The sequence below is a fragment of the Phaeodactylum tricornutum genome, chromosome 16, assembly GCF_000150955.2.
Source record: "Phaeodactylum tricornutum CCAP 1055/1 chromosome 16, whole genome shotgun sequence".
Lineage (NCBI taxonomy): Eukaryota > Bacillariophyta > Bacillariophyceae > Surirellales > Neidiaceae > Phaeodactylum > Phaeodactylum tricornutum.
The window spans coordinates 394,943-408,740 of NC_011684.1; the positions used below are offsets into that span (position 1 = coordinate 394,943).

Below are 13,798 nucleotides of genomic sequence, written 5' to 3' on the forward strand. Positions count from 1 at the left end.
CTATTCCTTTCATTCGATGCCCACCTTTCACAAGCTCTTTGGCCGCTTCCTCGTTGCTTCACTAGTCTACCACACGGAGAGCGCGCCAAGCTGCAATCGCAGCGGGCTGTCTTTCATTGCCGATCGCCCGATCACCAATCTATCGTATCGCAGTCGGCGAGTCATCCGACAACAATGTAGTTTCAACATGAAGATAAAGGTGGGTATCTTGGGTCTTCCGAATGTTGGAAAGTCAACCCTCTTTAATGCACTTGTGCAGAAATCCATTGCGCACGCCGCTAATTTGTAAGTCGTGGTATGCATTGGATTGAGTTGCGTTCGAGGACAGCGTCTCACTGCGGTTACCAACAGCCCATTTTGTACCATCGATCCCAACGTGGCACCAATCCCTGTCCCCGACCCATACTTGGAACGTCTCGGTCGTGTTGCGCAAAGCAAGGCAGTTAAACCAGCAACGATGGAATGGGTCGATGTGGCTGGTCTCGCCAAGGGTGCCCATCGTGGAGAAGGTCTTGGCAACCGCTTTCTAGCATCATTGCGGGAATGTGATGCGATTTGTCATATAATTCGTGCGTTTGAAGACCCAAATGTTGTGCATGTGGACGGACAGGTCGACCCAGTTTCCGATGCCAACGTGATTGGACTGGAACTGATCCTGGCGGACCTGGCTCACGTCGAGCGTCGTCTAGAGAAAACTACGTGCAGTGGTGTCGAGCGAGCGACGCTAGAGTCCATTGCCGAATCTCTCGAAAAGGGTATTCCGGCACGGGATCTACAATTGTCGAAAGAAGACTTGCTTTCCATCAAATCTATGGGATTGCTGACGCTCAAACCATTCTTATATGTGTTCAATGTTGACGAGGTTGACTTTTGCTACCGAGAACAAGCTCTCGAGACGGCCAGAGAAAGACTGCAGTTAATTCCGTATTGTGATCTTGAAACGAAGGATAACTTTACGATCGTGAGCGCAAAGATGGAAGCGAATTTAGGGGAAAAACCCAGAGAGACCCAATTGAGTTACCTCCAGGATATGGGAATGGAGTTTGAGAAGGATGACCAGCTTGAAGGCATACGGAGTTACAATGTAATGCCCACCATGGTTCAAAGATTGCTAAACCTGGGTTTAGTGTACACGGGACCCGGCGTTGCGTCCAGTAGGTCGCAAACCACCAAAGCGTACATGATCGACAGCGGCGGTGGTGCCAGTACCGGACGAGCAACCACCGCCCATGACTTTTCCGGTCGGTTGCATGGCGACATTCGCAAGGGATTCACCCGAGCCGAAATCACCAAGGCGGAAGCGCTGTTAAAATACGACTCCTACGTAGCCGCCAAAGATGCTGGCATTGTCCGTACCGAAGGCCGTGACTACATCCTCCAACCGGACGAAGTCGTCTATATCAAATGGAAATAGGATTGCGAAAATATTTAGAAGCATGTACCATAGAGACGCGCAATGAGGGGCAAGGCCCTTGTTGCTGGATGTCCTCTTGCTGGGGAGCGGCAAAAAGCAATGACGTAGGCCTTATAGGCCTTTCTCGCCACTGTTTCTCTAGGCGAAGGAATCCTACGGTGCGCAACACAAAAGTTCGTCCCGGCGAGAAAGCAGCAAATGCTGGAAAGTATGAGTGGCAAGCACATAAACAAAGAGACAGGCATGAACAATTCAACAAACTAAACGGTCCGTGAGCGGATGGCGACGGAATCTAGACCAAAAGGTATCTTTCCGCTGACACCACCATGGTTCCAGTGTCACAGTTAGTTGACCACAGCTGGCTGTGTAGGTTGACGGTGAATGATGGTCTTCGTAGAAACTCTATGCCAATTCTTCCCAGTCCCTCTTTTATTTTAACCAATGAAAACCTACAGAATACTATATCTATATACAAGTCTGTAGGCTACAAAACTCACAATTATGCCTTGATAGCGCGGAGCCACGTATTTAATGACAGAATTCTGATAGGCTCTTCTGCTCCTTAGTGCTCCATGCCATAGTTGCCAACTCGCTAAGATTATTTTATATTTTTTGTCATTGGACGCTGAAGTTTGGGAAGGAATTGCATCACGGCATCTGGCTACCGGTGCGGTTCGCGATCGCCATCCGTAGGTCCCCTCGGCAGCTTTCGAACAATCTGTACTTGTTCTTTCGCTTCGCTCGTTGCTTGGCATCACCAGCACATGCGTCCTGTCGACATCTTCCAGTAAGTGAAGAATCAGAACTCCGCAGCAAGTCTCAACGAGCAACCACTGCTGACCAAAGCGCCAACCGTAAAGGCAAAGCCCGCTTCCTTCCTACCTGGATTGCTGTTCTTGCTCTTCCTATTCTAGTCCTTGACAGGCCCTTTCAATCCGTTTCACAAAGATACATCTGTACGAAAATGACACTTTCAAGACTTTTCCAAGCGCTCGCTCTTGTCGTCTCGATGTCGGAAGCTTTTATCGGCTCATCCCGTTCCTCTCGCTCTTCCTTCGCCTTGTCGAGCAAAAACTCGGATCGGGCACACATTGAGCGCAATCTCGAAGACATGATGGACAACGACTGGCGCTTGTTCCGCGCCAAGCTTGTGGCGCAGGAAAAGGCCCAAAATACAGCGAACGTCAAAGAGTCTCCGACAGTCTCAGCTTCTTCGGAAACATCCGCGGAGCTTCCCAAGCCGTTGCCTCTCGGCGTGGACGAGAAACTTACCAAACAGGGACAACTTTCGGAAATCTTTGCCGGTGCTATTTCCAGTATCTTTAAAAAGGACAAGAACGTGACAACCAATGCCAGGGCTGTACCAAGCAGCCGCACGAGCTCCAACGAAGACATTTTTCACGGTGACCACGTGGGTGGTGCTGATTTCAGTCAAATCTCTTCGGATCCGTTCGTTAGTGCTGACGAGCTACCCTTGTGGATCGACACTTCTCGGACTCCCAAAGTGGACAAGCACCGTTGGGCGCACGAAATTTCGCACGTGGAGCCTGGATGTGTTCTCATTGCCAACGAAAAACTTGGAGGCGTCTTTCACCAGACAGTTGTTTTGATCATTGATCACCACGAGACGACGGGATCGACTGGAATTGTCATTAATCGGTACGTGAATCCAGGCGTTTCGCCGAAAGCCGTTCGACGAACGGTTTGTCTACTCTCTCTTTTTCTCTAACCTTTTTCACCTGCCATTTCCAGACCTATGGATGGTGACTTGCTCAAGATCGCTTCGGAACAAGAGAGCTCTCTGGATTTGTCGCTTAAACTCGCCTTTTCGCAAGCGCGCGTCACGTACGGCGGTCCCGTATTGACGGACGAATTCTCCGTCTTGCACGGTTTTGGTGAGGTCGAAGGTTCCCGGAAACTTTGTCCCGGTGTCTACATTGGTGGCTCGGAGGAGCTCATGAACGAAGTCCGCACCTTACGGTTCGACCCTGCACACGCTTTGTTTGTCAAGGGACACGCGGGTTGGGTGCCGGGACAATTGACGCGCGAAATTTCCAAGGGAGTATGGTATACTGCGGCTGCGTCGAGCGATTTTATTCTGCGCTACGCCGGCGCACCCGTTACCGAGGACGATAACGCCAACGATTTGTGGGCCGATATTCTCTCTTGCATGGGTGGAAACTATGCGAAGATTGCTGGGAAACACAAGGGACGCGGGGACCAACGCGTCTTACCTTGAGTATGGGTGTGAGCTTGACGCACAAACGAGGGTTTAACTACCAGCCAATTGTCCCTGTTTGCTTTGCTTCCAAGAACGTGTCGTCTCGAACCCAAAAGTGTCGTTTTCCCGTATGATCAAATAACGTTAGTAGATTTCCATTCGTATAAATTCACCAAAAAGAAAAAGATTTTGCAAAGCAATAATCTGAGACGCAGTCGCTATGCCTAGTTTGCGTTAAATTTAATCTACCAAAGCTGTCGTCAGCTCGAGAACCAATCGTCTCCTTTATGAACAAACACCCGCTGTTGCGATGTCAGGACTATCTAAATCGATGCATTCCGGATCCTCCTTCGTGTTCATGGGCTAGCCACACAATTCCCAAGACGGCAACGGAGGCGGAAATGAACCACTTGGTTATTGTGTCCGTTCCCTGTACCTCCTTGAAGAAAAAGACACCCCATAGACCACTCACGAACAGTTGCATTTGGCAAAAAGAAAAGCCGGTACCTTGACCGAGATAGGTGACGGCCAGGATAGAACAAAAATTACCAAAGCTGTATAGTAGACCGGCCATCAGACCTGGTATTAGTAAATGCTCAAAATGCCATTTTGGTAGACAGTCAACTGCTTCATTCCAGTGTCCGTTCGTTTGGTGGAGGTAGTAGCCAAGGAAAGCCAGCCATATACATGTATTGACAATGAGAGATCCAGTTGCGTAGCTAATTAGATAGCCAGCACCAGTCATGTCCTCTTCCTGCAAAGCGAAGTGTAAGGGAATCCTGCGACAAGCGAAGAACGGAAATTGGTAAGCCGGGCTCGGTCATCTTACTTAACAACTACGGAACGCATTCTTGCTCCAGAACGTACAAGTTCATGCCACCCCATGCGCCGTTGATTACGGCTCCAAGAATACCCATTTGCCTTCTCGTCAGAGAGACTCGTCCACCAAAAAGAACCAGACGATCCTTGCTTAACACCGATTTGGCATCGTCGTACGTGCCCATAACAATGTCTTCCCCATCCGTTGCAAATGGCTCGATTTCCATCGGAATAACGCCCGAGGCTCCAACGAGCGGAACTGTGATCGAGTTTTCCGCTATTGTGGAACCAGCACGTTTCAACTTTTGACCAAGGCCAAGAGGATGCGAAGCTGCAGTCTTGACGGATCGGTAAGAAACAGCCAACGTATCCACTTGTTGCTGGTGTGCCGAAAACCGGCTCATACCAATCAAACCAATGATGAGGCAACCAAATGCCAAGCATGTCTGGTAAAAGCTCTTGACACGCTCTTGAAATACAATGATTCCGAAAAAGAAGCTGGTCAGGACCGTAATGGAGCTCCAAGTTCCCACAGCCACTGCCAAACCGGCATTACGAATACCAAAGATCCCCATAGCGGCGCCGGGTACCCAAAAGAGCCCCGAAACAATACCGTACGGAGTCCATCGTGGTTCCTCGCCCAAAAGAATTACCAACCAGCATGTCAAAAAGCAGACGGACGTCTTATAGCTTTGCATAACCAGCGGGTGCACTTCAACCTTGCCGGCGAGCTTGATCGGGACACCAAAGCTTCCAAAGCTTAACACCGCTAGAACAGCGGCTATCCAGCCGCATGTGTCGGAGCATCCATCAAAGATGGAAGCGGCCATGGTGAATTGTATGTTGATTTGGATACTACAGCTCGCCTTTTGAAAAGCAGATAGTCCTCCACTCTCACGGATACGCAAGTACTGCAGCGACAGTGGCCAACAAAATGAAAGTCTGCAACACAGGTTGCCGAAGTTTACCGATGGCACAGGTACCGAGGCAGTAGCAATTTTATTCGACACCGAACCTTGCAGTAACCTCACCGGTCACTTCTCGAAGGAAACAGGATTTCATAATTACTGCATCGAATGCCCGTTGATGACTTACTGTAACAGTTGGTGTGGACAATTCTATTCCTCCTGGTGAAACCAACTACTAGCGGACCCTTCTTCTGGTTTGATAAACAATGTCACGTACGCCGACCTGACGTCGCAGAAAAAAGAGCCTGAAAAAATCTCTTGACAAATGAAGCCTTGACCTTACTGAGAGAAAACAACTCCTCTAGTATTGGAGTATGTTTAATGGCACGCCCCTTATGTTTTCCGATGCTTCGTGATTTGCTGGTAAGAAGATGAGTGGATTTCGTTAAATCAGATCAGCCTTCCTGACAGATTGTTGAGACTGGATTCTGCCGTTTCTCCGTTGGAGTATTTTTCACCAATCAAATCTAAGAACTTTGTACCGTTCTACATAATCCATGTTCGCAGTAAATTGCCCCGAAGCAGTGGACATTTGCCCCGTTACCAGCGAAACTGTCAATCTTACCACTCCATGCCTTGACATTCTGATGCACATAGTCCATTCCACGATGAATGAACATAGTAGAGACCTCATCAAGAGGGCTTCGGAGACGGAGGCTAACTTTGACAATCATTTCTTTGGGAGCTCCAATTCGTTCGGCAGCTTGTTTTCTTTGGCGCTTGCGCGACAAAATAGTAGCTGCGGGAGCTTGAATGCGTTACTTTCAGAGCTCGGGAACGCGTCGTACGCTTCTCAAAATGTCCTGTGCTCTGCCGCATCTGTGAATCGCCCTCTCGTGCCGGAGAGCTCTACACAAAGACCCACAAGTATGGCAAACTACCAATGGAACAATCCTGTTGATCCTGTGCAATCACATTCATACGTCCACCAACACAATGAGGGCGTCGATGCACTCTTGGGCTTGTCATCGGTAGGGGTGAAGCGTATGGGCTCCTCCTCATTACCGGTATCTGCCTTGCATCAAAGACAGCACGAGAGCCTTTCAAGTACCAAATTCCAAAATTCTTTAGCAGAACCCATGCCCAAGAAGCAACGTCATGAGTTAGCGTCGTTTGGCCCACACTTATCAGCTGGCCCGACTGCAACACGGCGGAAAACCGATCTTTTCGAAAGCCTTGGCAACACGATCAGCCCCGACGTTTCGAGGCGGATGGTTCAAGCGGAAACACTGTCTATGTCACACCCAATACCTAGCATGACACGCCTTCAGGATCTCATGACCCAATCCAACAAAACTCGAGAGGCTCTGAAGGCTCTATCAAGAGAGCAGCAATTGTTAGAGCAGCAGCTAGAAAGGAACACTTGCGACTTTCCCAAATTCGCTTCTTTCACCACATCGCTACAATCGCAATGCAACCAAACAGCATCATTCAATCAGCGCCAGCTCTCGCAGAACATCAACTGTGACAAAATATGGAGTTGCACGAATCAAAACAATGGGAATGAATACGTTCATGTAGTGAATTTATCAAAATGTAAGGCAATGGAATTGGGGCCGTCCAGCAACAATCAGACTATTTGGAATTATCCTGCGATGGAGAGATGAATCCATATTTGTTTACTGGGGAGGCAAAGATTGTAGATCCCTTAGAGTATTAAGCTACAAAGCGCCTTTATACATTAATCAATTTCAGGCTAAATTAATTTTAAATTCTAGTAGTAATCTGTTCCAGCCTTTAAACCAAGAGCTCAGATTTGGTGTAAGTGTACATACATAAAAACATCTATGTAGAAATGTGAAATCGTAACTGTCACATCAGATGCTCATTCCAGGGTTGTCGACAAACTCTTCCTTGTCACCGTCTTTCCTGGGCTGCTGCTTGTCTGATGGTCTGATTTTGTCTGAATCGTTAAGTAGCAGCCCTTGTTCGAGGGAGACCACGCTGGGGTATGAGCTTTGAGCGCTCAAGCATTCTTTGTCGATACAGTCCTTCAGAACTGTCCAATACACAGACCTGACTTTGGACGAATCATTCATAAACTCAAAGTTAAGCAAGCCCGACATGAGAGGTATCTTAGACTCAGCAGATAGAGAAATTTCTATCATCGCGAGCCCAGAATTTGAAGCAGACAAAGCAATTCCGTCCCCAGATCCGGATACATCATACACCAACAGTGGCAAGACAGCTTCACCAAACCTAGCTGCCACACGGCTCGTCAGTTCCCGGTCGAATTCCCTCATCTGTCCATCGGCATGATTGTGTTGCCCTCCTACAGAGTAACCTTTCGCAAAAAAAGAGAAGGTAGTCACGTCTTCTACCAAAGTGGCAAGATGCTGCACGTGTACGTCAGCAGACTGCGCGGGCAAAGCCGGAACCAATGAATCTCGCGCCATACTCGCTCGCAACGCGGAAAAGTCAATAATGCATTGGCGACGACGCCGAGCAAGCTCTTCTTTAGCCTGCAAGGCATAGAAACATTTTTCATTGTCTAAGAGCTCCTCATACCGTGCCTTTTTTCGGACACGCGTACTTTTGGCATGCTCGCGATTTCGTGTACGTGTTAGCTCGAGTCTCTCCAATTCACTCAGATTTTCACGCTTGCGACCACGTTGAGGTTTCGATTTCAAAGCGGCTTCGACCTTTTCCTGTCGCACCGAAAGCTCCTGAGATGTCGATGACAAGTTGTCGCTCCTTGAGTCCGTCAAAGAATCAGTGGGTAGCGACCTTGTTTGTGTCTCTGCTGGATGATGCTGAGATGTCAGGAGACCCGAACGCAGTAAATTGAATCGCAGAGCGTGGTTCGAGGCAATCGAAGCTGCACCAACGGCTGCAGCAGCTTGCAAGGCAGCGAGCTGTTGCTGTGAACTTTGCGCTTGCAAGATCGCAAATCTTGAATTGCCATAAAGCTGATTCGGGGTGGGTGCGAGGGGAGGAGGAAAAGACGCGGTCCGACAATGGGTCGACGATGTTGGCTCTTGGGATGTAGATCGACCGGATACAGGAACTTCATTCTGACTTTTACCAGAGGGTCGCTCGTTCCTGGGAGTAGATTCCGATCGAATCTTCAGCAGCGCCGATGCCATGAGAGACTCAGCTTCCGTTGGTTGGCGGTCACCCCAGGATATGTGGTCACTAACTGTATACAAGGCGTCGTCGTTGCTCGCTATAAAGAAAATTTGCAAAGCGTCAGATTGTGACAAACAGAAATACGATATGTACGAGGGGATTGGTCGAAGATATTTCCGAATTGCTTCAAGCATGAAAGTATAAGATTCACGTCACAAAGACGTGCGACTTATAGCTGTGTACGGGATTGAGTCCCGTACAATAAACAATGATAGAGAATACTTAGATAGTTCGACGTGACGAGACCTTTTGTAATCCAAAAACGCGGAAGTATTCGATGACGCGTTCAAGAAGGAACCTCCGCAAGATTCTTAAGCATGACCATGGTTAAAGCCAAGCAGGCGAGGAGAGCGAAATGGATATCCTTCATAGCCTTCTATATTGCTATTCCTGTTACCCTTTTAAAGTCTGAAAGCATTGTCTGTCGACGGATTTGTGGAAGAAGGAAGATCATGACCAACGAGAAAACAAGGACTTGGCATTTCATTTGCAATCAGACCTAGAAATGATTCCGGTTCGAGACTTAATTTGACCCGAAAGAAGACGACAAAAACAATGCTAGTGGGAAAGGAGCTGCATGGAAGGCCCAGGTAGTCAACGCATTTGCTCCTGCGCTTGTCCCATCGAAATTTGAGACGTACGAACAAGAAATCTCTACTCTATCCCTCTCTCCTGCATTCTTTCAATGGCATGTTCGTTCATACAATAGGAACTGTCGCCATCTACTTACCCATTTTCTTCTTGTAAGTTCGGTTTAATAAAAGCAGAGGTAGAGTACTGCTGTCTTCCACACTCAAACAAAAAAGTGACAGATGGTGTTGGGCTGGTGTTTACCCTTCACGGAAGACTGTGGAAGCCTTTTGTTACAAACAAAACATTGCCAGATGTCGCTGACGGATGCCAATTGCAAGGAGGAAGGCGAACGCTTTCTCAGAGAAATCTTGACGTAAGACGATCGAGTCAACGCGGGAAATCTTATACAAGCTCATAACCCTCTGCAGCTTTTTTGGTTAAATATAAAGTCTCAGCAGACGGTATCCAGATGTTCTTGAAGATGATATCCCTTTTTGGGTTGAATGACGCAAGCAGAATTCTTCTCATTGGCATGTGGCTGTCCATGAGCAGGTGCAACAGGACATATTTCGTTGGCTGACGTTTAACTTTTTGTTATTTTTCTGTTGGGAATTCCCGAAATTCAACTTTGTGCGTTATCCCTCGTTCTATTACAGAAGAAACTTTACCTTGTGTCACAACTTACATATAATACGGTAACCCCAGCCAATAGTTAACCACAATCTTGCATTTTACTCATCTTCAAGTCACTGCAACAACGATGTGTTCATATTACAAAAACGGTTACGGAATCAGCTTTTATCCCTATTATCAATGAGACTTGACAAATGACATCCTTTGAAACGAACTATTTTCCATTGCGTATCACCGTCAATTTGTCTTCTACAAATATCCTTCTGAGACAAATTGTGTTGTCTTTCATATTGCAAAGCTATTATCAGTAGTTACCTTTGAGCGGACCTCTACAAATTTTCTAGTTTGTGAATCAAAAGGGTCCCAGCGCTTGGCTACTACTACCGCTGCTACCAGCGATGAGCGATTTTGTGCAGTCCATTAAACCTTTGCATCCAACTAGCTCGTAGGAGCTACAATGGAGGAGGAGCAACAGCTTTCAACAACACACCCGCAGCATTGGGCACGGCCAATACAATGAAGCGACCCCTGACAGCGAATTTCCCTTGTACCATCACAGACGAGAGACTGTTACTGCTCTGATTTTGGTGCAATCTGGAGTTGACACGATTTGAAAACGCTTCCTCCTATTAGGCACTGACCTCACCAAATTCTCAATAACTATTGGTACCGCAGGTTACCATAGTCGTTGATTCTTGCATTGCCCTCACATCGACAACTGGCCGAGTCAAACCAAGAAAACACTCCAGCCTAACTTGCCGTCCTTCATTGTGTTTGTGTATTGTAGCCAATTTGGCTTTGCAGGAAGACAGAGGTTCTGGAAATTTAAGGTTGCCTCTCTCCAAAGATCGCAGGAAGCATCGTTTAAGTTGGCAGTCGTGGGAGCCTTGATTCTGAGCTCGGCACTTGGTTCCAAAAGAGATAGCACCAAACTTTTCCAAATCTCGGGAAGGTATCGAAAATATTCTTTTTTTACCTCCAAGTCGGATTTTATATACCTTCCAACTCTTTCCACAACCAAAAGACCCGTTTCTGCCGTAAACGGAGACCCGCCTGCAAACATGGCATATACTAGACAACCGTACGACCACAAGTCAACGGCGATTGTCAGACGACACAGTGGGTTTCCGCGAATGATCTCGGGACTGGCGTAACTGGTCGACCCTTGGTAGCACACGGGCTGATCCCCAATGCTTTCTTTCTTGTTGCGATTACGCGCAAGATCCACAGCGGCTCCAAAATCGGCGAGTCGAACCTCACCCCGCTCGGTCAGGAGAATATTGCTGGGTTTAACGTCTGCGTGTACTATTTCTCGATCGTGAAGGAACGCGAGGGCCATCCATATTTCTCTCGCATAGTACGAGACGCTCTGCTGCCATTGGGTGTCCACGCAGACGTGCATTCCCGTGTGTAGCTGTTGTTGTCGCAAAAGACCTTGGAGGTCGCCGCCACGACAACACTCTAGCACCAGGTAGAGGCATTCCGCGTCGTGGAACGACGAGTACAGCTGTACTATACGGTTACAGCTACGGAGCTCGCGTAGGAGTCGTTGTTCTTGCAGAACAGAGTCTCTCCAAGCGGGATTCCTCACGAGCGAATGCTTGTCGACGACTTTGATGGCAACATCGCGACCGTCCACTTTGTGCCGTCCATGGACAACACGGCCAAACGACCCTTCCCCGATTACCGCTCCCACAAAGTAGTCATCCGTCCGAACCCACGAGGCTGTGGTCATCCTCTAGACCAAAAACATTCCCAGGAAGGAGACAATAGAAGACAACCTGGGTCGCTTTTTCACTGTCAATTCCGGATCACGGTAGGCATAAAAGCGGAATTCGAAGTTGCGATCGTCGACAGTCGGGTGCGCTTTCGTTGTCGCAGCCACGTTTCTAAGAGTAAAATAATAGGTAGAGTTGATCATGATAGAGATTGCCTTTCGGGACTTCTTACAGGGACTCGAATCAGCCAATAAAACTCCCTTTCTCTTACGTGTTCTTCCTGCATCAGGAGTGCGGTATTCTAGTGGACGCTGCCAGGACCTGACCATGGCGCTGCCTGGAAAACAAATCGTTCTCTTGCAAGCAATCAGCCAGTCGATCGCATATAAAAACTAACTTGCCCAGCGTTCCCCTTTGCCGTTTCTTCTTGAATATGAGCGCGTTCGCGCACCGGATTCCGGCGTCTTGGGCGACCGCCGCAGCCAGCGTTCCCCTTCTGGTATGGGGCCGAGACTCGCTCTTTGGCCTGTGTCGTGTCCACGGCACATCCATGGAACCGGCGATAAAGGAAGGAGACATTCTACTCGTACGAAAGGCTGACCGAGGATTACTTTTGGAGTCGCTCGCGTACCTTGTTCACGGCGAAGCCGAGACTGATGCTGTCGACACGGAAGAACGTGCACGTCTTCTACGCTTCGATGCCATACACGGTGCAGGCGATCACGTCCCCATGTCGAGGCTTTATGAGAACCCTCCTCTGGCACTGGCGGGACACGTGGTGGTATACAAGTCACCGTCGGCGGCCTTGCCGGATGAACTTTTGGTCAAGCGTGTCACAGGGGTTGGTGGGCAGCATTTACGCAATCAATACGGACGTCGTATTCAGTTGATACCTCCCTATACAATCTATATGGAAGGAGACAATAAGGAAAATAGTGACGACAGTCGCAAAACGGGCCCAATCAGTAAAAATCTCGTGGTGGGAATTGCGGAATATGTGGTCTGGCCGCCATATCGGTGGAGACGGATAATACGCGAGCAAGCATGTGATGAACTGAAAAGACCAAGGGCTTACTGGCCGTAGCACAAAACGTCAAAATACAATATTCTGCTTACAGTCGCAGGCTCCCCTTGCACTAGAGTGCGAAACTTGTGAGACGAATGACTACTCCTCGTCTTGGTCTTGACTTTGCGTAAGAGCACGTAAAATGCCCTTGGGATTCTTGACTCCCGGGTAGCGGTGGAACTGAAAGTCGGTCTTGTACCGGCGGTACAAATCTTTGCGAACTTTGTCAGATTCAATGATGATACCCGAAACTACATGCAGCGCCTGTTCGATGCGAACCGCTGACAACGTAATGTCTTCAACAGTTTGTTCGATCTTGGTTATTTTGTCCGTAGAAATTTCAATTTCCGTGTCGGCGGGCTCCTCATCACTATCGGAATTCTTTTTCTCTTCCAGTGCCTTCATTTCGATTTCTCTTTGCGAAATGTCTTCCTCCGTATCCTTCCATTGCCTTTCTTCACGGTGCAATTTATTGAGTTCCGTCATGAGATAGGCCACTTCCCTCCACAATTCCTGATTACGAGGAAGCTTTTTCTTAAGGTCTCGTCGATGTCTTTCTCTATCTACCTTGGCGAGTCGATCCTGTTCGGCCGCAGCAGTGACCCTTTTGACCTCTTGCTCAGCTTGCCAGACGGCTTCTCTTTCCCGATCGATTTGGTCGCGAGCAATCCGTGACTCCTTGGCCGCCTCTACCGCCGCACCGATGCTGTCAAACATTACCTTACGACAAGCAACGATTGCGGGCTTCGCGTCGGGATTGTCCCGTTGTACCCTGGCCTGGAGAGCCTTGAGTGCATGCTCCTCTTGATACGCAACAGCCGGCAACAAGACATCCTCGAAGGATAAGAGGCCCGCATCCGATAGTGCATGCTGATTGCTTTCTTTCGAGCTTATAGCTTCTTCGTACAGAGCCTTGACGACGCCACGAGAAGGAATCGCGACGTCTTCAGGGTAGACAAAGGTCGCTGTGGGTTCATGAGCGGAAGAGCTCATAGACGATCGATCATTGCCCTTGCTTTGCGCTCTGGGACGTTTCGATTGGCTCGGACCGCTTTCCCAGGTCTCGTTCGTTGAAAGACGCTGTAGCGGAGATCGTTGTGCTTCCATACTGTTTCGCAATTTTGTTCCTTCGAATAGTTCCTCACTGTCAGCATCAATGGAGACGTTATTGTCGAACAGCGGTCTACTAGTAGAGTGCCGAATGATGTTGTCAATTTACCGACTCAAGCCGGCTGGCGTATCAACGAACAATTTGAA

General features: G+C 48.5%; 7 protein-coding genes across 7 annotated transcripts; 3 read left to right on the forward strand and 4 right to left on the reverse strand.

The window, feature by feature from the left end:
* Positions 1-187: 187 nt before the first annotated feature.
* Positions 188-1,414, forward strand: PHATRDRAFT_38559 (predicted protein; the record flags this gene model as incomplete). The annotated part of the gene is made up of 2 exons (XM_002182491.1): positions 188-285; positions 352-1,414. 2 exons carry the CDS (start codon positions 188-190, stop codon positions 1,412-1,414), a joined length of 1,161 nt encoding a protein of 386 aa, XP_002182527.1.
* Positions 1,415-2,207: 793 nt separating this feature from the next.
* Positions 2,208-3,833, forward strand: PHATRDRAFT_48166 (predicted protein). Its single transcript, XM_002182492.1, has 2 exons — positions 2,208-3,073; positions 3,167-3,833. Exons 1-2 carry the CDS (start codon positions 2,379-2,381, stop codon positions 3,651-3,653), a joined length of 1,182 nt encoding a protein of 393 aa, XP_002182528.1. The 5' UTR covers positions 2,208-2,378; the 3' UTR covers positions 3,654-3,833.
* Positions 3,834-3,840: 7 nt separating this feature from the next.
* PHATRDRAFT_48167 (predicted protein) lies at positions 3,841-5,520 on the reverse strand. Its single transcript, XM_002182640.1, has 2 exons — positions 4,503-5,520; positions 3,841-4,414 (listed from the first exon to the last, which is right to left on the reverse strand). The coding sequence occupies exons 1-2, from the start codon at positions 5,282-5,284 to the stop codon at positions 3,955-3,957; spliced, it is 1,242 nt and encodes a 413-aa protein (XP_002182676.1). The 5' UTR covers positions 5,285-5,520; the 3' UTR covers positions 3,841-3,954.
* Positions 5,521-6,028: 508 nt separating this feature from the next.
* PHATRDRAFT_48168 (predicted protein) lies at positions 6,029-7,098 on the forward strand. Its single transcript, XM_002182493.1, has one exon. The coding sequence runs from the start codon at positions 6,031-6,033 to the stop codon at positions 7,027-7,029; it is 999 nt and encodes a 332-aa protein (XP_002182529.1). The 5' UTR covers positions 6,029-6,030; the 3' UTR covers positions 7,030-7,098.
* On the reverse strand, positions 7,098-9,391 carry PHATRDRAFT_48169 (predicted protein). The gene is made up of 2 exons (XM_002182641.1): positions 9,282-9,391; positions 7,098-8,588 (listed from the first exon to the last, which is right to left on the reverse strand). Exons 1-2 carry the CDS (start codon positions 9,283-9,285, stop codon positions 7,240-7,242), a joined length of 1,353 nt encoding a protein of 450 aa, XP_002182677.1. The 5' UTR covers positions 9,286-9,391; the 3' UTR covers positions 7,098-7,239.
* Positions 9,392-10,484: 1,093 nt separating this feature from the next.
* On the reverse strand, positions 10,485-11,536 carry PHATRDRAFT_48170 (predicted protein; the record flags this gene model as incomplete). The annotated part of the gene is made up of 1 exon (XM_002182642.1): positions 10,485-11,536. The coding sequence occupies exon 1, from the start codon at positions 11,490-11,492 to the stop codon at positions 10,485-10,487; it is 1,008 nt and encodes a 335-aa protein (XP_002182678.1). The 5' UTR covers positions 11,493-11,536.
* A 1,104-nt stretch (positions 11,537-12,640) lies between these two features.
* On the reverse strand, positions 12,641-13,685 carry PHATRDRAFT_48171 (predicted protein; the record flags this gene model as incomplete). The annotated part of the gene is made up of 1 exon (XM_002182643.1): positions 12,641-13,685. Exon 1 carries the CDS (start codon positions 13,646-13,648, stop codon positions 12,641-12,643), a length of 1,008 nt encoding a protein of 335 aa, XP_002182679.1. The 5' UTR covers positions 13,649-13,685.
* Positions 13,686-13,798: the final 113 nt, after the last annotated feature.

Coding starts and splice junctions, on each gene's coding strand:
- PHATRDRAFT_48166 (XM_002182492.1), top strand. CDS start 2,379: ATGACACTTTCAAGACTTTTCCAAGCGCTCGCTCTTGTCGTCTCGATG. Junction 3,074..3,166: donor ACTGGAATTGTCATTAATCG/GTACGTGAATCC, acceptor TGCCATTTCCAG/ACCTATGGATGGTGACTTGC.
- PHATRDRAFT_48167 (XM_002182640.1), bottom strand. CDS start 5,284: ATGGCCGCTTCCATCTTTGATGGATGCTCCGACACATGCGGCTGGATA. Junction 4,415..4,502: donor GCATGGGGTGGCATGAACTT/GTACGTTCTGGA, acceptor CGCTTGTCGCAG/GATTCCCTTACACTTCGCTT.
- PHATRDRAFT_48168 (XM_002182493.1), top strand. CDS start 6,031: ATGAATGAACATAGTAGAGACCTCATCAAGAGGGCTTCGGAGACGGAG.